The 21,540-nt window shown below is 39.9% G+C and overlaps 1 protein-coding gene across 4 annotated transcripts; it reads left to right on the top strand.

The window, feature by feature from the left end:
* Positions 1–1,559: 1,559 nt before the first annotated feature.
* HMGCS1 (3-hydroxy-3-methylglutaryl-CoA synthase 1) lies at positions 1,560–21,361 on the top strand. Of its 4 annotated transcripts, none has more exons than XM_036848196.1 (12): positions 1,642–1,771; positions 4,635–4,705; positions 6,728–6,788; positions 11,733–12,190; positions 12,515–12,640; positions 13,165–13,329; positions 14,850–15,015; positions 15,832–16,002; positions 16,833–16,939; positions 17,795–17,920; positions 18,462–18,625; positions 19,595–21,361. In XM_036848196.1, the coding sequence occupies exons 4-12, from the start codon at positions 11,743–11,745 to the stop codon at positions 19,682–19,684; spliced, it is 1,563 nt and encodes a 520-aa protein (XP_036704091.1). In that variant the 5' UTR covers positions 1,642–1,771; positions 4,635–4,705; positions 6,728–6,788; positions 11,733–11,742; the 3' UTR covers positions 19,685–21,361. The 4 variants fall into 4 exon arrangements, with proteins under 4 accessions (XP_036704090.1, XP_036704091.1, XP_036704092.1 ...); XM_036848194.1 differs by lacking the exon at positions 4,635–4,705 and adding an exon at positions 2,528–2,728 and having other exon boundaries at positions 1,643–1,771; XM_036848195.1 differs by lacking the exon at positions 4,635–4,705 and having other exon boundaries at positions 1,560–1,771.
* The last annotated feature ends 179 nt before the right edge of the window (positions 21,362–21,540 follow it).

Here is a 21,540-nt window from a genome sequence, read left to right as displayed (position 1 = left end):
TGACTTTCCAATAACCATGCTCACTTTGCTTAACTGGAGATTAATTTGATCAAAAAGACAGTCTGCATCTTGTGGGAATTTCCTGTTGTGCAAAATGATCTTCCTCAAGACTATCTAGCTAATTATTTCCTATTGTGTACTCCTGGAGTTGGAACTATTTGCTATCTTTTTCTAAGGACAAAGCTACATCTTCTTTCTTGTGTTTATCTTTACTGCCTTTCAATGCAATCTAATATGCCAAGAATGTTTAAATCTCCCCTCAAAATTGCTGTTGGTCACAATCAAGCAGTGTCTTTCTCTTTGTCACCTACTTTATGAAGGTATAAATGACATTGATTCTGGAACAGAATGAATGTCATCAGCTACATTGTGGAGTATAACCATTATTGAGTAGTCCTCTCTCCCAAGTAACTTATGCCACCGCTTCACAGTGGTTCCATTGCCAATATGTTTGACAACTTCCCAGCTGAGAATGTCTCTAACTAGGTTAGTATCTATAGTGGATAATGAATTTCACATAAAAGTAGTTCTGTGATGCATAGAATCATCAGTGACCCCTTATCAACAGCATTCCTGGGTCATAATGAAACTGAGGGGGAGAGAGATACAAACAACTCTCAATCTCTCATGATCTCCCACCAAAGCTAAGTGCTACAGTTTCTCTGTTTGAGAAGATGAGGCAGAGTCTAATTTAAAGCCATAATTATCCTCCTTTGGATTCTCCCAAACAGTGTTTCAGTGATTTCCTCCAGCTAGAATTGCTCCTATCTTCTGGGGGAACTAGCCAGTGCTTATTCTGTGGATTTGCTATACTGAGAATTATGGGACCCCTTCCTTCTTTCAACAACCTTTTATTAGGCAACTACCGCGTATTAAGCTCAGAAAATACAGTGGGGAATGCGCCACATGGAGCCCCTTCCTTCAGAACATATGGGCTAGCAAAAATCCTAGAATCAGGACCAACTCCCTGCTTAGGCAAGGCCCCTTACCCTCCTCACTGGTGTCTAATCCCAAACCATCCTGTTTTAGGTTTAGTTAGTTTGTATAGAGGTGACAACATTGAGTATCTGCAAATCTGGTATTTAGAATATTTACAAAATTACAAATTCTTGGTGACGTATTCTGCTCCAATTTGTCACGCAGGCACACTTGAATGCTCTGGGAAACTAGAAAAGGTTAAGATTGAATTCAAATCAAGTATTTCACAAATCTTACAGGTGAAGCCTAGCTCTGGTTGCTAGGCAACCTGACAGACTCTCCAGCAGGGACCAACTTGCCTTCCACACTTGACCATCTCTCCCCAGTGGTGGGACGTGGAGACCTCATTGGCTCACATCTCTTCTCACTGGGTTCCAATTGACCGGAGAACCTCTCACTCCGCTCCCGTTGGCTCTCGCCGTCTCTCGCTGCTCTGTCATTGGTAGGCCGGCTCTCGGGCCACCACACGTCACTCTCTCACCCCACTTCCTCGGCCCTCCGGCTTTGACCCCGCCCCTTCCCCCGCCCTTCCAGCCACGAGGGAAAACCCCAGCGAGTGCCCGCCTCCACTTTCCTTCGGATTGGTTGAAAGCGGACTGGGAGGCGGGCGCTACCGGCCTACTCTGCCGGCCACGATTGGCTGCTGGGGCCACGGTCCCGCCTCCCACCGACTCCGGGCCGTGCCGGAGTCTGGTGGGTCCGCGGCTATAAAGCTGGTGGCGGAGGGGAGGCGCCGCGGATTGCATCTTCGTTGGTCGTTGCTTTTCCACGGCCACCGCCCGCTCACGTTTCGGTGAGTGTCCCGAGTAGAGGAAGAAACCTGGGCTGCTGAGGCCCTGCCAGCAGGGTGAGGGCCCAGCGGATCCGTGTCCTTGACTAGGCCCGAAGGAGCTCCGGGTCCGTCAGGGTCTGGGCTGAGGCGTGGACCTAGCCCGGGAGGATGGGGCACCGTGATCGGGGGCCGTGCAGGGCCTCCCCTGTCAGGGACCTGGGGCCGACCGCGGTGGGTCCTAGGAGGGGCCAGGACCACTGATGTGGGCAGGCGAGTCGCAGAGGGGAGAAGGAGAGAGGGCATTGAGGGCTAGGCTTCTGATGACATAGGAGCTGGAGGTGCTAGGGGAGTGGCTGTGACCGCCTTGAGGGGATGGGGGTGCCCACATGAGGGGGACGAGAAAGGAGTTGGACTGTCAGGGTGTTCCCGGAGCCTTGGCTTAGGGGTGGACGCCGAAGGATGGGGAAGATCACGCTTAGATGGAGGCTTGTAGGTTGGCAGGGGGGTGTGTCCTCCTGCCAGAGATAGAGAGTTGCTGGGAGGAAGGGAGGTGGGCAGCATTACTCTTCGTCCCTAGCTCAGGTGCGAGAAAGCATCACAACTGTGGTTTAACCTGGCTGAGTACTTTGAACTCTTGACTGCCTCGGTCTGTGCTTGCTTCAGATAATCACAGATTCCTGCTTCCCACCTTCCCGCCTCCATAATTTTAATGCCCATTAAGATATATATATATAGGTTTCCTCGGTGTTTTGAAATTCCGTATCTCCCTCCTGCTAGTAGCCTCAGGACCAGCCGGACTTGCTATGATGATGTAATGGGCAGGCAAGCACAGGGTCTTCACCCAAAATAGGTTTGGGTTGAACCAAGGACATTTCAAAGCTTGGTATATGGAGTCTTTGAAAAACGTGTGTCCTGCCGTGACCAGTGGTAGAGAAAGAATTACTCTGACCCACCCTGGAGGAGAGATTTGGACAACAGGTAAAGTGAGGCTGGCCCTGCCGGTCATGCTTGCCCTGCGGCCTTGGTTTAGCGCATCACAGGCTTCTTTGCTCACCTCTACTGCAACTCTCCCTCCTGCGGATGCTCTTGCCAAACTGCTGCAGTGGATGATGTGTTCTGGCTGCTGCTGAGTAACATTTGCTCTATTTCAGGGATGAGTCATGAAGAACAATGGCAAGGTAAATGACAAGATTGAGACAAATGGAAGTGCCCGTATAGTTAGCAGATTTTTCCTTCTGAGGTGGAGTTTGGACTTTTATTGCACAGATTTGTTAGAAGGCTAATTGAAAGTCCTTAACCTGTATCTGTGCCAAATGGTTCTTTGCAGCTTGAGACATCTAAGCAGTTTGTGTCCTTTATTTTTAAAATTTCAGTTATTTTTCTGTGGATACGGAGGGCAAGGATAGCATATCTTATGGGAAAGGAGACTTTCCTTTCTGTGTGTCTAAACTTTGTAGGTCTCTCTCCTAAGTTTGTAAGTTTGTCCGTAAATCAGTTCCAGTTTAGTTCAGTTCAATTCTAGTTTAGTCAGTAACCCTAGTTCTCAGAAGGTGTTTCCGATGGGGAGAGTTAAATGGTATTATGTTTGGGGCCATAGACCACGTCATCTGTTAGACTAATCCTGGGCCTTGTTTTTCATTTTGTTTTTTTCCTTAAATATTCCTCCAGGGTGCTTTTACATCTTGTTTCTCTTAACTGTGGGATTGATTTTGAGATTTTTTTTGATTGAGATTTTAGATAGCTTTTCTCACAGGAAATGCAAAACCCTGATATTGGTGTAATGTGTGTTTCCTGGGTACCCTAGCATTATTTAAAACAGTAGTAAGTCAGTGGAACTGAATGCGGGGAGATGCATCGGGGTTGTGGATGGAGGAGCTTGATGGGCTATATATCAGAATCTCTATTTAGTTTCATTTGGAAAGGAATATAAAGTCATAATTTTATGCTGGGTTATTAAAAAAACCAAATATCAGAGAAGGGTGCGATATTTTTGTTTCTCAAGACATACAGATAAAACAATGTTAGATTAAAAACATGTTACCCAATCTAATGGGAGGGTGGTAGGACTCAATTCTGAATAATTTAGTCACCCTAATGCTTAGCTTGTGGTGATGTCCACTTGCTGTTAACTGAGTGTAGTAAGAGCAGTAGAGGAGAAGCTAATCTTCCAAAGCTCACAGGCTTCATCTTTGCAGGGTTCGTGGTTGGGGGTGTGTGCATTTGGGAATGATTGTAAGACCGACAAATGTTCTCTTCTGATTCCATTTGAACTCCTTACATTTTTCAAGGAATAATTGAAACCTACCATTTGCTTTGAACAGCAGCAGTAGAAAGCCAATTTTCTTAAACTTCTGGACAGTTTGGTGCTGCAGCTCATCTTAAAAGTGACAGTGAAAAGAACTCACTAATGAGGGCTGCTGCTATTGAGTACTTGAATCTAAAAGATTTTTCATCTAATTATAACTCCAAATTCAGCCCCTCAAAAAATAGCAATTCTGTGTGCCCTTTACTCTAAGGTCTCAAAGGGATTTCAAAAGAATCAAAATACAGCCCTTCTCCCAATAGGAGTCTAAGTATCCAGTATTCTTAAGAAGACTGCCAGTAACTAGTTTTCCATTGAGAGTAGAATATGAAGGCTTCAGTGTGGGTGTGAATGACATACCTGCTGTAGGAGTGCAGGGTCCTGATTAGAAAGCTCTAGGAAACCTTCCTGGAAGAGGGGCTTAGAACAAGACCTTGAAATATGAGTAGAATCTCTGATAAGCGGACCAGTCCCTCTGGGGGGAGGCAGGGTGTCTGTGATTTTTACTTAGGGAACTAGACCAGAGATGTACAGGCGTGGGCAAGGCTTTCCTAACAGTAGTTTTGCTTGTTTGCTCCTAAGGAGGAAAGGCTCATTCTCAGTTAAAAAGGATTCCTGGATTTCTCTCCTGTGATAGTGAAAAAGATCAGCAGGTAACTGCTTGTGGTTTCTCGTGTACCAAAATGTGTACTGGGTGAACTTCTCCGACCATTTGTTTGAATCAAGGCTAACGAGGGAGCCAGAAGGAGGAATTCAGAGCACTGAATAAACCCCATGAGAAAGTTGGTTGGCCCTAGGCAGTCTTATCATTCTTCAGTTTTAATCTTTGCCAAACTCGAAACGCCTATATTTCAGCTCAGGAGTCTCCTCCAAACATGCTTTGTGATAACCTGCCCAGCCGCTTGTGATTCATAAACTGCTTTCTGAGCCACGCTGCTTCCCTCTATCACTTGCTCTGAAAAGACCTTCTGTTAGAAATAAGCTGATGACCTGCTTGAGACTTCGGCACTGCTGTTTTAGTCAGGATAGAGATCACTCCTAGCAATTGCAGAAGAGAATGGAAAGCCTAATCCCTTTCTGATTGACTGTTCCCCAAAGTGGCATTTATTGCTCCATTTCCTTTCCTGGACTCCAGGCCTCTCTTTCTCCTGAGAGCTTAAGTAGCATGGCAGTCCTCTGAATCTTCTTTTTTCTTCTTTCTTTGCTTTCTTTTGTGCGCTGGAGTTCTCCTTCTCCCTTCTCCCTCCTGCTCTCTCTGCCTTCCCACCTAACCTCCCTCCCCAATTTAAATAATAAAAATTGAAAGAGGGAATATTGGCAGTTCAGGAGAAATGTCCTTGATGAAAATAGTGTCAAATGCATATGCAAATGTGGTTTCAAGAAGAAATATTATTAAGTTATTTAAATAGTCTCAACACTTAAGAAGGAGTCATGTCCCCGCCCCCCTCCACCAGTGAGAACTAGTCCCCATGGAATGCTTAATTTGCAGATTACAAAAGAATAATTTGAGAGAATAAGGAACAAAAAAGTTATTTTCTCAAAATGTATATATCATCCTGGAATCAGGTTTTTCGGAATATAGAAGTCTTATCTTTTCCCACAAACCTCAGGATCGATTTATGGGATGGGGGGGTAAACTTAATGAAGGGAAAGGAGCTAAGTCTCTAAGCTCTTAAATGATCTAATCGTGTAAAAGAAGTAAAGCTTTACTAAACAGCAGCTGAGGGTAGTCTCCAGTTAATCAGGCAAGGGCGGATGCTATATTCACCAACAATTAAATGGAGAGCAAAGGTAATTAATTGTTTGTGTTAAACAGGAACTGTTGTCTCAAGTAACAACCCTTCAGAACAGGTGGACTGAGGAAAATGCTCCAAAGCATTTTGTTTCCATGTAATTTTGTTTCCACATAATTTAAATGATGATAAAGCTTAATGCTCCTTGGTCTTGATATCAAATACCTACCTTTTTAACCCAAGCACTGAGGGGAAAATCACTTTCTAAAAGGTTGGGGCAGGTGAAAGTGACCATGTTGAAAACTAGGAGCGTCAGATTAAATAATGAAGATAATTAGGTCTTGCTAGAAAGATACATATTTTGTTTGAAAAATACTAAGAACTAGGATAATAGTAAATGCTTTATATTATTCACATATTTTATCTTCTCAACCATCCTTCACAATGAACTGGGAGGGCAGGTATTAGCTCCATTTTATGGATGAGGAAATTGAAGCTCAAAGAGGCACAAATTGTTCAAGTCACAAACTCCCAAGTGCACAGCAAGCTCTTCAATGTATAAGCCTCTTTACTCCAGAAATTTATTAGCCTAGTGCAACTCATTTATATTCCTTTCCCCCAATTCTTGAAAACCCTAATTTAGTAAAGAAGACTACAACTCTCCCAGCATCATATTTGGTTTAAAGCCTGAATCAGTGATATGAACTACTTATGTCAGTTCATTACCAGGACTGAACCTACCACTGTAAGACCTAATAAGATAAGGAGGAAAAAGTTTTATAAGCTTTAAGTACCATTTTTTCTAAGCAAAGTCAAACTCTGTTCTACATAATGTAATTGGACAAGGAAATGTTTATTTTAACTCACTTTGAATTGGAGTCATTATTTGAATTTGTGTGGTGATTTATGACTTTAAAAGAGGTTCTTATTTGAAATTCCTAGTGCCTGAAGGAGGAAACAGAGTGACAGACCTGGAGACTGCCGTTCTTTATCCCTCACACAGGTATGGCATCCTGTCATGCTGCTAAAGGAAAGTGTTCCTTTCTAATGGAAGGGGGAAATTTAATTTTTATCCTAAGGCAAATAACCATTTGTGTGCACCACACATTCTTAAACCCCATTATAGGATTATACCTTGTCTTTAAATATTAGTTAATGCCATAATGCTTCAGGAGACTGTCTGATTTTGTGTTTATTAGACTAATGTTTAAAATCTAGAAACTAATTTTAAAAATTAGCATTCACTCATAAGAGAAAAAAATCTAGATAATAAAATGTAACCGTATAAACTGCTTAGTCAGAAACAATCACAGGTAAGCATGTGTGCCAGTAGTGCTTTCTGAATTACAGCCTCGAAAGATATCCATCAGGGCTGTAGATTGAATGTTTATGTAAGATTGGACAGTGGTTACAAATGTGTTTGAACCAATAATCTAATTATTTGCAGCTATTGCTTTCTTGTATTACCATGGAGTCTGCTTTTTTCCTGCTTCAGTTTTATGATTTCCTATGGTTGTTAGTAATTTTAGATTAGAAGGCTAGTAGGGTCTCATTTATTCAACATCCAGCTTCCATCATATGCCAAGCATTGGGCTGGGTACTAGGGGCACAAAGACGAACAGGTACATTTCTTGCTTTCTAGAAGCTCCTTTCTAGTGCGAGGAGGCTGACTTTAAATAATAGAGGATAAACTTGGAATAGTTTTAAATAGCATCTTATCAAAGCTCGGATGTGCATTTTAGAAAGGTTAGCGTAGGACAGGGGAGAGATGGAGGCAGAGAGCTCAGTTAGGAGGCTCTGGGGACTGATGCCGAAGTCCCTCCCTGACGAGCCCTGAGGAGCTAGGTAAGGGCTGCCCTTGCATCAGCATCCTCAGCTGATTTCTCTGCTTTTTTGCCTTTTTTTTTCTCTTTATCCTTTTCCTTCTCCAGTTGTCTTTCATTCACAGATTTAAAAGATTCTCAGGGGATCATATTGGCCCCTTTTGTGTCCTCCTATGCAGGAAGCATTCAGAAATTGTTAACAAGGCAAGGCTTCTATATTATCTTGCTTTGCCGACTCTGGAAGTAGGACCTGGAGCTCCTTTTGTCCACCAGTGGGGGTGAGCCTTCACTTTAGGAGAACAGACTTGGGAGTCTTCTGTTGGTACTTGTCAGAAGATAGCTTTGGAAGGTTTACAGAGTTCTGTGGTAAAAGTGTACCTTTCTCCTCCTTTTTTTTTTTTTTTTTAAATTAATTAATTAATTTATTTATTTTTGGCTGTGTTGGGTCTTCGTTTCTGTGCGAGGGCTTTCTCTAGTTGCGGCAAGCGGGGGCCACTCTTCATCGCGGTGCGCGGGCCTCTCACTATCGCGGCCTCTTTTGTTGCGGAGCACAGGCTCCAGACGCGCAGGCTCAGCAGTTGTGGCACACGGGCCTAGTTGCTCCGCGGCATGTGGGATCTTCCCAGACCAGGGCTCGAACCCGTGTCCCCTGCATTAGCAGGCAGACTCTCAACCACTGCGCCACCAGGGAAGCCCTCTCCTCCTTTTTAAAGATGAAATTTAAAAAGAATATTTACATCTTTTTATTGGAAATACAGAATCCCCATTATCCTGCTTAGATTTTTTTTTTTTAATTGTGAACACAATGCTCTGAAAAATCATGAAGTACCTTTTTTATCAGCAAAAGATTAAGAATACATGCAGGTAATTTTTTAAACTGTCAGATGTTTAAACTGTATTCTATTTAGAAAATTTTTGTGATATTTAGAATAGTGAATTAACCAGAATATCCCATTCTTTGACTACAGTTAATGCTATAATGTGAACATACCAGATCTTTAGCTGGCCTTTTTTTCTTTTTTTTCTCTCTTTTTCTAATTTTTCTGGCCTACTTCAGAGAGCATTTGAGAGCACAACATAAGAGCACACAACAGGATAGTTAAAAGTAAAGATTATAGACCCTAAACTATATCAATCATTTTGTTGTTCAAAATGCCATGAACCAATTACTCCCTGTATTAATTTCCCTCTTTTTTTTCTACTTTTCTCACTCTCCCTCAATTTCAACCAAAAGGTAAATATTTCAAATTAGGTGGTGTTTTACCAAGAATGTAATGAAAACACCTTGGCTGTCAGAAATCCTCAGAGAACGAGCAATATTGACTGAGTTAGACAATGTAAAAATTTTTTCCACATCAAGATCAGAGTCATGATTCACTTTCATGAGTCGCTTTTGATGGGTATGGGTTATTTTAGTTTAGCTACCTTTTTTTTCCCCCAAATGAAACAAGTCACTTATTTCACTCTAGGAGGCTTAAAAATAGAGTTACACCTTATTTAGTAAGTACCATATAGCAGTGACTGATCAGAGCTATTTAGATTATGGTAAATATAGAGTAATTCTGGAATTAAAGCCTTCTTTCTGGCTTTTCATAAACTGGTTTATATCTTCAGAAGATTATATATATATTTGTCCATTTTATTTCCAACAGCACTGCAAGCTGTTGGGCCAGGCAGGGAAAATTATACTGTCCTCAGCATGTTGAGAGCGGTTTGAAGAGTTGAAAAGAATCTAAAGGTTAACCCAGTGGGAAAGGCTGGGAAGGTAGTTAATCCTACTGCCTCTGCTTTGGTGACTTAAAGGGTAGCATATAGGAGGGGTTCTTCTTATAAGTATATGGACTGTGTTTTTGTTTTTAACACTAGTTGAGTTTTTTTCTGTGGACTGTGCAGAGGACTTTAACTTATTTTACTATAAACTTAGAATCTGCCTCATGACATATTAGATAGTCCCTTTATGTCTTCATTTCAACTTCAGTGTAGCAAAGTTTAGATTATCATAAAATTGATGGGTTTGCATGGAATAGGGGAAAGATAGGACAAAGTGGAGAGGTGCTTCTCTGTTCACTTGTGTATCTGACAGTGAGTGATTCTGTCAAGAAATAAAACAGTGGAGGCTAGAAATCTGAAGTCATCCTCAATACTTCATCCTTTTCCTGCTATCTAGTCAGTCACAATTTCTGCCAATTTTCTGCTTCCATATTTTTTTGAAGCTTTTCCTTTACTCTTCATGTAGTAATTGATCTAGTTCATGACCTACATCTCACTGGACTTCTGTATCAGCTTCCTAACTCAGATCCATTCTCCACAGAGCACCAGTGACTGTGTAAAACGGTGACTCTCAAACTTTTCTGACTATGACCCTCAGTAAGGAATCCACAATTGCAACCCAGGATATGTGTGAATAATTGAAACAAAATTTTCATGAAAAATTCTTGTATTTAGAAGGAAGATGTTCTTAAGACCTTTGACTTAGATCTTGTGATTATATTTCCAGGTGCTTATTTTTCAGGTTTTAATATACTCATACCTTGATAACCTATGGGCTAAGGGTAGATCTCATGATTTAAGGACAGCTTCTCTGCTTTAGATATTTTCTCAAGATTTCAGTGATTAGCAACGCACTATGGCAATAGTCTGTAATTTCATTATCCCTAATGCTACACCTGAGTTGGCAGAGTGGCAGAGGACAAATGACATAGATACAGGATTTGCCTTTTGTCAGTGGCAGCAGCAGCAAGAGTGTGGGGCTTTGGCTCTAACTCAGCAGCAGAGGTGCTGGGACCAGGAGCTCTGGCAGCCTCAGTAGGAATGTGAGCTCATGGGGTCTGAATAGTAACCACCTTCCTCCCCTTTGCTCCTCTAGCCCAGCCAACAAGTTGGTAACCATTTCCCTGTATTAAATCCTCCTCTGTTAGAAATACCTAGAATAATTTCTCTTTTTCTGATTGATACAACCTCTAAAGAAATTGAAACTCTGATAGGTTATATGACTTACCCATAGGCCATAGCAACACTCTTGAGAGGCTAGCACATTTTTTTTTTTACTGTTGGTAAATAAATCTAGACACTAGTTTACAGTGTGGCAACAGTCCAACTTTTTAAGGCCCTTTTTAAAACAGAAGGGGTTGTTTTAAGAGATGTTATCTAAGATGCCACACAAATAATATGTGGATTATCAGTTTTCAAATTTGAATCTGTTTTGGGTTTTTTTTGCCTGATTTAGAAGCTAAGTGATACCTTGTGATTTTATGATCATTTATTGCCTATACACCAGCTGTAGAAAGTATAGAATATTGACTTTTGACCTGTTACGGGTCCAGGAACTTGTCTTTGCTTTAAATTTTAATCATTTGGGTTCTGGGTAGAGGCTTCTTTGGAAAGCTGGATTATAATAGTAGCGGCCTTGAGTAGATTGCTATGGTAGACTTTACAGTGTGGCTTTTCTACTTACTGGTATTGTTTAGATCAATAAAAACTGCAATATTGTTTGATCTAACAGTTTTAAAGTCCCATAAAGTCAATAGCTATGAATAATCAATATAACTATGATAAATGAATGAATGACTTTTTTTAAACTTTTTGAGCGGCCAGGAATAGATCAGATACTTGACTTCTGATTTGTGGGCCATATTACTAAATTGTCATTGTATTTTATCTTATAGTTCTTTACAACATAGAAGAATCTTATTTGAGTTTTCTTTACCTCTAATAATCATATTTTAAATCTAAATATATCCAGCTCTGAATAAAGTACAAGCCTTTCTAAAAGATGATAATTTTTTTGTTTTGTTTGGCCTTGCCCTGCGGCATGCAGGATCTTAGTTCCCCGACCAGGGATTGAACCTGTACCCCCTGCGGTGGAAGCATGGAGTCTTAACCACTGGACCACCAGGGAAGTCCCTAAAAGATGATAATTTTAAATAATAATGGAGTTAATAATAACTCCATTCATACTATAATTACTACTTCCACATATTAAAATTGACTCCCTAAGTAAACTAAACTTAGAAATTAATATTTTAGATGATAATGAAAGTCTCAATGTTGATTTCTCAAGTTTGAACTTGACAATCTGCAACCTATAATCTACAACAATGTTTTTTCTGTTTTTCTTTCTAAAGTTCTTTCACCATGCCTGGGTCACTTCCTTTGAACGCAGAAGCCTGCTGGCCAAAAGATGTGGGGATTGTTGCCCTTGAGATCTATTTTCCTTCTCAATATGTTGATCAAGCAGAGTTGGAAAAATATGATGGTGTAGATGCTGGAAAGTATACTATTGGCCTGGGCCAGGCCAAGATGGGCTTCTGCACAGATAGAGAAGATATCAACTCTCTTTGCATGACTGTGGTCCAGAATCTTATGGAGAGAAATAGCCTTTCTTATGATTGCATTGGGCGGCTAGAAGTTGGAACAGAGACAATCATCGACAAATCAAAGTCAGTGAAGACGAATTTGATGCAGCTCTTTGAAGAGTCTGGGAATACAGATATAGAAGGAATAGACACAACTAATGCGTGCTATGGAGGCACAGCTGCTGTCTTCAATGCTGTTAACTGGATTGAGTCCAGCTCTTGGGATGGTATGTTACATATTATTCCAAAGAAACTCCTTGAGGATGAAAACATCCAAATGACCTTTAATTAATGCCATATGCAAACTTACCAGTTATGCTTGTTTGACCATGTTCAGAAAGATAGCTATGACTTTCAGCTTATCTGAATTATGAATTGGTTATCTTTATCATGTAGGACAAAATTATCTATCAAAATTTAGTCAGAATATTTTTTGTCTTTACCAAAGATGGGGAAAGGATATTCTGGGAAAATATAACAGATTCAGTTTATATGTATGATATTTAGAGTGTTGATCACATTCTTGTATACTAATACAAAATATTTTTCAGGACGGTATGCCATGGTAGTTGCAGGGGATATTGCTGTATATGCCACAGGAAATGCTAGACCTACAGGTGGAGTTGGAGCTGTTGCTATGCTAATTGGGCCTAATGCTCCTTTAATTTTTGAACGAGGTGAGTGTCTGGGAAAGCATTTTTTTTATTTGTACAATATGCTGAGAAATTTGAAAATAAAAATAGAAGCTAGTACTTGGTGTTCATTAAATGCAGTCACTACCTGCTAAGTGCTTTATGTGTGTTATCATATTTAGTCTTCATAGCAATTGTACGAGGTAAGTGATGTCATCCCCACTTTACAGAGGAGTAAAATGGGTTTAAGTAGGGTTCAAGTAATAACTGGGAGATGTAACTTACCCGTAGTCATACGATAATTTGTTTTCAGTTCAGTAGAGCAGTTATGATCTCCTGGTTAGGTATATGAAACTTGCATAAAATGTTGTATATCAAAAGAGTCTTAGGCCTGTCCGTGGATATTGTTATGTTTCATTTGAATTACATATTGGTTTCACCTTGTGACTTCTATTCTGTGAGTAGTGAGTTGACTAGATTAAAGGGAAGTTCCCAGATGATGCAATATGGTTACTAACATATATCAAAAAGCAGAGATACATGGACCTCTTTCTTTTTTGTTCTAATAGGACTTCGTGGGACACATATGCAACATGCCTATGACTTTTACAAGCCTGATATGCTTTCTGAATATCCTATAGTAGATGGAAAACTATCCATTCAGTGCTACCTCAGTGCGTTAGACCGCTGCTATTCTGTCTACCGCAAGAAGATCTATGCCCAGTGGCAGAAAGGTGGGCTTTATCTGTTTTCCTTGGTTTTGGTATCTGTTGAGGACAGTATAATGTGCTGACTGTCTTTAGTGAGAAACTACTTCTTGGGCATCCTTCATTAGTGTCTCCTTAAACCATTTCTTTCTCACCCACCCAATAGCATAGTTTTCCCATAGTTTCTGGGAATGTGTAATTTAAGAGAACAGGTAAACTTTCCAAATGGAGTGTATTTCTGTAAAAATACTTAGGATGACTTACCCCCAGTAAGAAAATCAAAAGTAGGGTAAAAGAAAGTAACTTGAATTTTGTACATATTCTGAGAGAGGTATTCTCACAAGGTTTTAGTTTGCAACTGTGATCCCAAGAAAACTCTAATGAAAATAAATTATACCGAAGTGATCCCCCTGCCCACATAGTCTTTTTGCACTTGACCTGTGAATTCATACTTGCTTTTTTAGTGTCATCATCAGTCTCCATCTTTAACCCTGAGAAAGTTCTTGAGATACTGAGAAGGACAGTATTCAAATTAATGCTATTAAAACACACAATATCATATAAAGTATGCTTTTTCCATAGTCCAACTTTGCTTTATAGGGTTTGTGAGTGAGGGGTAAAAATAATAATCAATAACAGGTATGAGGTAACACATAGTGGCTCTGGATAAGAAGTGTTTTTTTTTTTTTTTTTTAAGATTTAACTTTTTTTTTTTTAAAGATTTTATTGATTGATTGATTGATTGATTGACTGATTGCTATGTTGGGTCTTCGTGTCTGTGCGAGGGCTTTCTCTAGCTGCGGCAAGCGGGGGCCACTCTTCATCGCGGTGCGCGGGCCTCTCACTATCGCGGCCTCTCTTGTTGCGGAGCACAGGCTCCAGACGCGCAGGCTCAGTAGTTGTGGCTCACGGGCTTAGTTGCTCCGCGGCATGTGGGATCCTCCCAGACCAGGGCACGAACCCGTGTCCCCTGCATTGGCAGGCAGACTCCCAACCACTGCGCCACCAGGGAAGCCCAAGAAGTATTCTTGAAGTATGTAAAATATCATACTGTTTGCCAGTATTTAACAGTACAGTGATTTTCTAACTTTTTATTAGGACCCACAGTAAAAAGTATACTTTACATTGTATGTGCAGTTAAATGGAAACTAAAGTGTCATGAAATTTCCTGCCCATGCTGCGGGTTATACAGTTTGCTATTTTCTACTCTAGACTGTTTCATTGAAAACAAAAACAAACAAACAAACAAAAACCTCTTAATTATTAAGGTTAAAAAAATAATACTGGCCCTGACCCACTAAATTGATTACACAGCCCACTAATGCGTTGTGTAGTTCAGTTTGAAAACCAGTAATATAGTAGTGTATGTTGTTCTATTTCTAGATGTCTTTTTGATAAACATTTTAAACTATAGAGATATTTCATTATACAGTGTATTTTTGGTTGCTGCTTAAAGATTTAAAAACATCCCAGCCCTGTTCTAAAATCAAACTTCAAAAGTTAGTGGCTTAAATGAATTTCATAATTTCTTTGGATTTCTCTTTCAGAGGGAAATGATAGAGATTTCACCTTGAATGATTTTGGTTTCATGATCTTCCACTCACCCTATTGTAAACTGGTTCAGAAATCTGTAGCTCGGATGTTGCTGAATGACTTCCTTAATGACCAGAACAGAGATAAAAATAGTATCTATAGTGGCCTGGAAGCCTTTGGGTAAGAGGAATTATGATTTTTTCCCTTCTATGTGAGAGTATTTTTTATATCTGTTAAAGCAATATTCGTACAGACATGAAAATTTTAGTCAAAAGAAGTCATCTTGTCTAACCTATTTATGTAATCAATGAAGAAGCTGAGTCCCAGAGAGGTGGCCGCTTACCTACATGAATTCTTTAGTCATTTCTACTCAGATTTTCTGATTTCCTCCTTTTAGATCTGTTGCCATTGTCACCATGATAATATAGCCCCACAAGTGCCTGTATTTATACAGCAGCCTCTTAACTCTTCTCCCTGCCTCTCCCGAGCCCCTGTGCCCATATCCATCCTGCACATAGCCACTACTGACGTCTGCTTTCATACTCCTTCCACGTTTTCCCAACTTCTAGGGCCTCCTAGTATGCTATACCTGTTAAACTCATTCTGTTTCTCCTTTCCTGTGTCTCTTCTCCCTCTGATAAAATTCTATTCAACTTTTTAAGACTTGGCTCCTATAATGTGACTTTTCTAACTAAATGAACATTATTATGGACTTGAAATAGTAGTATATTCTGTTTGGTGATGACAGCTTTAATGGGTTATTAACCCATTAGAATTATGTTGTTTTAATTTTAACCAAAAAAAAAAAAAACCTTTCAGAAAAAGGACCATATATGTACAACTGTTATATCTTACCTAGCAATTAGCATACTGCTACTTGGTTTTTAATAAATGGGAAATCAGAATCATACACACTTATAGTTAGGTCCACTAAGTAATATAATAAAAATACAGTCTTTGAATACTGTAAGATTTTCTTTTTTCTAAATCTTTCAGGGATGTTAAGTTAGAAGATACCTACTTCGATAGAGATGTGGAAAAGGCATTTATGAAGGCTAGTTCAGAACTCTTCAATCAGAAAACAAAGGCATCTTTGCTAGTGTCAAATCAAAATGGAAATATGTACACATCTTCAGTGTATGGCTCCCTCGCTTCTGTTCTTGCACAGTAAGTATAAATTTCCGCTGATTCACTCCCCTCGTTTGGAGATGTTAGATTTCTAAGACCAGATCTGGTATCAGGCATGTTGGTGGCAGGTCGCAGAATGGTATTTTATTTCCAGGCTCTCTAGCCTATTGTCTATTGACTTGAAGGAGATATGGGATGAGGCTACAATTATTCCAGAGTATTTAATTTCATACTTGCTTTCCTGGCTATTGTTCTCATGGCCTTATTATTCTTTTTTTTTTTTTAATAAATTTATTTATTTATTCTTTTTTTTTTGGCTGCGTTGGGTCTTTGTTGCTGCATGCGGGCTTTCTCTAGTTGCGGCGAGCGGAGGCTACTCTTTGTTGCAGTGCGCAGGCTTCTCATTGCAGTGGCTTCTCTTGTTGCTGAGCACGGGCTCTAGTAGTTGTGGCACGTGGGCTCAGTAGTTGTGGCTCGCGGGCTCTAGAGCACAGTCTCAGTAGTTGTGGCGCATGAGCTTAGTTGCTCTGCAGCATGTGGGATCTTCCCAGACCAGGGCTTGAACCCATGTCCCTTGCATTGGCAGGTGAATTCTTAACCACTGCGCCACCAGGGAAGTCCCGGTTTTATTATTCTTGACCTACAGTTGAACCCCAGTTGGCAAATAACTTATATTAGGACATGATAACTTTCAAAAACCCCATCATTCCCAGAGAGATGAGAATTCTTGTTTTCAGTCTGCTTACTGTAATAGTAAAGCTTTAGGTTAGATCCCTAGGCTTAGGATGAATTTTATTCCAACGCGTGGTTTTCCACCCGTTGTAGTTGGATCAGTTAAACTTTTTAATGGTTTTTTCCCTCCTACACAGGTACTCCCCTCAGCAGCTGGCAGGAAAGAGGATTGGTGTGTTCTCTTATGGTTCTGGTTTAGCTGCCACTCTGTACTCCCTCAAAGTTACACAAGATGCCACACCAGGTAAATGCTGCGTCTTTCAACAAGAATGTCTTGAGAACCTACTGTGGTAAGGTTGACTTAGCAGCCTTCTTAAGTGAGTGCTTGAATCTGTCCCGTAGATCATTATGACATTTTAATCTTCATTACTTCTTTCAACATACCCTCCAAAAATCTGCCTTAACTGGGTAAAGGGCAAGATTATGTCTGAGTCAGAATATCTTTCCTTCCTTCCGAGTCAGAAAAAAATGTATAATCAGCTGAAACTTTTTTTTTTTTAATGGCATAGTGTGACTTTTTCTTCTTTGGCAAGTAACTTTATTTTCTCTTTTATCTCATTTTTAAAGCATATGTAGCCAGGGGACGTAGGCAGAGAAAGGGAAGCATACCTATTTAAGGCAGGTGGCTTTTGAGTCTTCACACCAATGACTGAGTCTGATCATATGAGTGAATAATACCAGGTCATTTCTTGTTGGTTGGTTTACTGAGTTGTCTAATGTTTATAAGGGTATGGTCTTAGCTGTATTTAAGGACACTTTTGTGCCTTCCCTGAGCAGGGAGGAGCAAAAATATGGAGAAAAACTGATGGAAGACTTGGCATTACTCTAAAACTGTACTGTAGGTTGACTGTAGACAAGTTATTTATAGTTTCAAATCCCACCTATTTCCTAGCTTGTCTACTGGCTGATACAGAACAAACGTTTAGTCAGAGGTCAACGGAAGCTGTGCCAAATAAATAACAGCTTATCTTTTAACTAAACAATAGCCAGTAGTTCTGAAAGAAATGCAAAGTTGTTTTTTTCGTTTGGCAACATTTTGTTCAGGCTTTGGGGCATGCTATTTTTAGTCTTCTAATGTTGGAATTATTTGCTATTTTAGGGTCTGCTCTTGATAAAATAATAGCAAGCTTATGTGATCTTAAATCAAGGCTTGACTCAAGAACTTGTGTGGCACCAGATGTCTTTGCTGAAAACATGAAGCTCCGAGAGGACACTCATCACTTGGGTAAAAATATTAAATTGTTAATACATACCCAGAAACCTATTGGAGGGCTCTAATAACATTAAACATGTTACGTATCAGATTAGGATGTCCAGATATCTAGGCGGTATTCAGTACATGCCTGATGTTGGTGAAAATTATGGGGAAATAGCGTCTTTTTTTTTTTTTAGTTTATTTATTTTATTTACTTATTTATAGCTGCGTTGGGTCTTCATTGCTGCGCACGGGTTTTCTCTAGTTGCGGCGAGTGGGGGCTACTCTTCATTGCGGTGCGCGGGCTTCTCATTGCGGTGGCTTCTCTTGTTGCGGAGCATGGGCTCTAGGCACGTGGACTCAGTAGTTGTGGCTCACGGGCTTAGTTGCTCCGTGGCACGTGGGATCTTCCTGGACCAGGGCTTGAACTCGCGTCCCCTGCATTGGCAGGCCAATTCTTAATCACTGCACCACCAGGGAAGTTCCGAAATAGCAACTTTTATCTTTAGTTTTATTACCAGATGAGCTGTATGTCATAACTAATTTTTCACATTCTCCGCCTTTCCTTTAGTCAGCTATATTCCCCAGAGTTCAATAGACTCACTCTTTGAAGGAACATGGTACCTAGTTCGAGTAGATGAGAAGCACAGAAGAACTTATGCTCGGCGCCCCTCTCCAAATGATGACACTTTGGATGAAGGCGTAGGGCTTGTGCATTCAAGCACAGCAACTGAGGTAAAGAAAGCTCATTGTGTTTGGTCTTGGGCTTTGACAGGGTAAGAAATTTCCATCCCCAGATCTCAGGGCTTAGGGGATCTAACTGAGATTTAGCAACTTAAAGGAATGTCAATAAAGCAGAGTGATTCAGAGCCAGGGCTCTGGTATTGGATTCTAGCTATGCCATTTTCCAGTTGTATAAAGTGCTTTGCAGTTAAATTATTAGCATTTTTAAGTGCACAGTAAATACGAGGTTTTGTTAACAAGACCAGAATTTAAAGGAAAACTGATCTGGAGAGAAGGCCCACTTGTGGTACGTGTCTTGGTGAGAGAGGAAGTAGGGGCAGCGTGTTGAGCTCCTCACATCCCTTCTCTCAGCCCATTGTCTAATCTGTCTCCAGTTGTCAAGAAGGAACAGGAATAGCTATGATTTGAATTCCTATTACATGCTAGCCACTTTTTTCATTTTCTAATTAATTTAATTTAATTTTTAAATTTAATCCTTATAAGAACCCCCTTGACTTAAATGATACTGTGCCCATTTTAGAGATGAGGCTGAAAAAAGTTAAATGACTTAACCAGGATCAGAGCCAGGCTTCAAACTGAGGACTTTAAAAACTTTGAAGTTATTAATCTTATCCACTCATCACAAATTTGCTAAAGGCATAGTCTTGCTCCTTGAGGTTGCAAGTCAAGCCACAAGTGTTTGAGTTGCAAAGGCAAGATGTGACAAGTGAAATACTGGGTATGGTGGATCTCCGTGGCCTTCCTGTCTCTTGCTACACGGATAATTGTATAATAAATTCACTATAAGGTAAAGAATGGATATTTAGCTCCCTCCATGAAAAGTTATATAGAATATATATTGAGCATAAGCCTCTCCAAAGTTGCCCTCTATCAGTTTTCCTATTAGAACTTTAATTAGCAACTTGACTCTTCCTTAAAAAAAACGCTAAGAGGCAACAACTTTTTTCTTTTGATTTTTAGCATATTCCAAGCCCTGCTAAGAAAGTGCCAAGACTCCCTGCAACAGCAGCAGAACCTGAAGCAGCTGTCATCAGTAATGGGGAGCATTAAGATACTTCTGTGAGGTGGAGGACTTCAGGGTGGGGTGGGGGGTATGTATGGGAACGGTTGGGGGAATGGGTTGTCTGGGGACAATTTTAAAGGATTACATGTTGCTTAAATTTTTATGTGACTGACATGGAGCCTGGAAAATTATCGTGTTCTTGGGAAAGTCTCTTTGCTCAGTTTCCTAACATGCTTCCTGTTGTGGTCGAGCCAATGCTTAATGTACTCGAATGATGTTAAGGGCTCTGTAAAACTTCATACCCCTCTGGCCATTTGTATGCATGAAGCTTAGTTTTTAAATGTAGTGTTATGAATCGTGCACTTCTGGCGAAGAAAGCAGCGGTACTAGTCTCCAATTTTAATTTTTTTAAACATGTAAGAATTTTATACTTTGAACAAACAAGATGACTGAAAGTTCCTGTGGTTTTTGAAAAAAGTTTCTGGTTTAGGGAATGTGGTCTTAATGAGATATGCACAAACCCTGTTTGAAAATGGCAAGACAGACATACTCTTTTTCTAGAATTTATGAATCCTAAAGAAGGAGAGGAGTTGGGACAGTTACACTAGTTCTAAAAACCGTTGCTTTAAATCCAGGCCAGCAGTGATGCGTTACTGTAATGACCTCTGTGAACAGAGAGATGCTGGCATTGAGGAGACGTCTGGTATAGAAAACATGGGTGTAACTCTAGGTCTGCTCCTGACTCAGTTCAAGGTGTATTTTGCGGAACAACATGGAGATGTTATTGGAGTTGTGTATGAGGAAGTTGGTGGTTGCAATCCTTCTTTGCACCTTATTTTGAAGAATAAATAAAACATTTTTATGGCTGCCTTTTAAAAATTTAAAACAAAAAGGAAGGATGGGGCAGGGCATTATTATTAGGTTATTTCTGATGCTTCAGTGTTATAAATTCAACTTAAAGACTGACAACCTAAACTCATGTTGTAAGTATCCTTTTTGGTTTTTGTATCTGTTCAATGAAAATTAAAAGGTACAACCGAATTTTTACATAGTATGACCAGCCAAAAAGTATCCCACTTCTCAAGGTCTGGAAGTAGGATATATAAACCATTTTCTCAGACTTTCACCTTAAAAAAAAAAACAAAAACAACAAAAACCATCATATGGAATAAATAAGAAGACTGGTTAGACAGTTTTGTAGATCTTTTTGGTGCTGAACTATGACATGAGCCTTATAGATTGTAAAATAGGATAGTTGGAACTAATGTACAGAACTAAATTTTTTAAACTTTGCCATTGACTTCTGTGATGTTTCAGTTATCTAAAATAAACTTACACAAATATGAAATGTAAGTTTCAGATTGCAAGGTAATATGTAATGTAGTGTTTGTAAAATACTCTTTGTCTAATATTAACTAGCAGTGTTTTGATTTGTACAGTCATAATTTGTTAAAATGACTTCATTTTAACATCCACGGATGTAGATTAATAACGTAAGTTCAGATTTAAAGGTTGATGGGAAAATGGTGCATGTAATACTTCTGCAAGTATTGGGAGTTCGGTATGTTTTGAAAAGAGTAATTTAATTTTGGGGTGTCAGGAAATGGGTTTTCTCAAAGTCCATTGCCGGCAATGGGCAGGTCTACTAATACTGGCACAGAGCATAAACTGTACACCTTATTAACAGTGAGGTGAGTAACTTTGAATAAAGTTTTAGAGAAATATTTCAGATATTTGAGTATTCTTTTTTCCCTCCTGAACTAACAGTTTAGACAAGAAATCAGCTAATATGCTATTTTAAAATACAGTCATTCATTTCATTTCAATCCATTAATTCACTAACTCATTCATTCATTATTCAAAAAATGTGCAGACCTGATATAAGCAAGGTACTCTGCTTCCA

The sequence above is a fragment of the Balaenoptera musculus genome, chromosome 3 (assembly GCF_009873245.2).
Source record: "Balaenoptera musculus isolate JJ_BM4_2016_0621 chromosome 3, mBalMus1.pri.v3, whole genome shotgun sequence".
In the NCBI taxonomy this organism is placed as follows: domain Eukaryota; kingdom Metazoa; phylum Chordata; class Mammalia; order Artiodactyla; family Balaenopteridae; genus Balaenoptera; species Balaenoptera musculus.
This window is presented reverse-complemented; position numbering and strand designations above follow the sequence as displayed.

Excerpts from the sequence above, each read along its gene's own strand:
- HMGCS1 (XM_036848194.1), top strand. The coding sequence starts at position 2,638 with ATGGAGTCTTTGAAAAACGTGTGTCCTGCCGTGACCAGTGGTAGAGAA. Across the intron at positions 6,789-11,732 it reads GTTCTTTATCCCTCACACAG|TTCTTTCACCATGCCTGGGT; the intron begins GTATGGCATCCT and ends TTCTTTCTAAAG. Across the intron at positions 12,191-12,514 it reads TGAGTCCAGCTCTTGGGATG|GACGGTATGCCATGGTAGTT; the intron begins GTATGTTACATA and ends AATATTTTTCAG.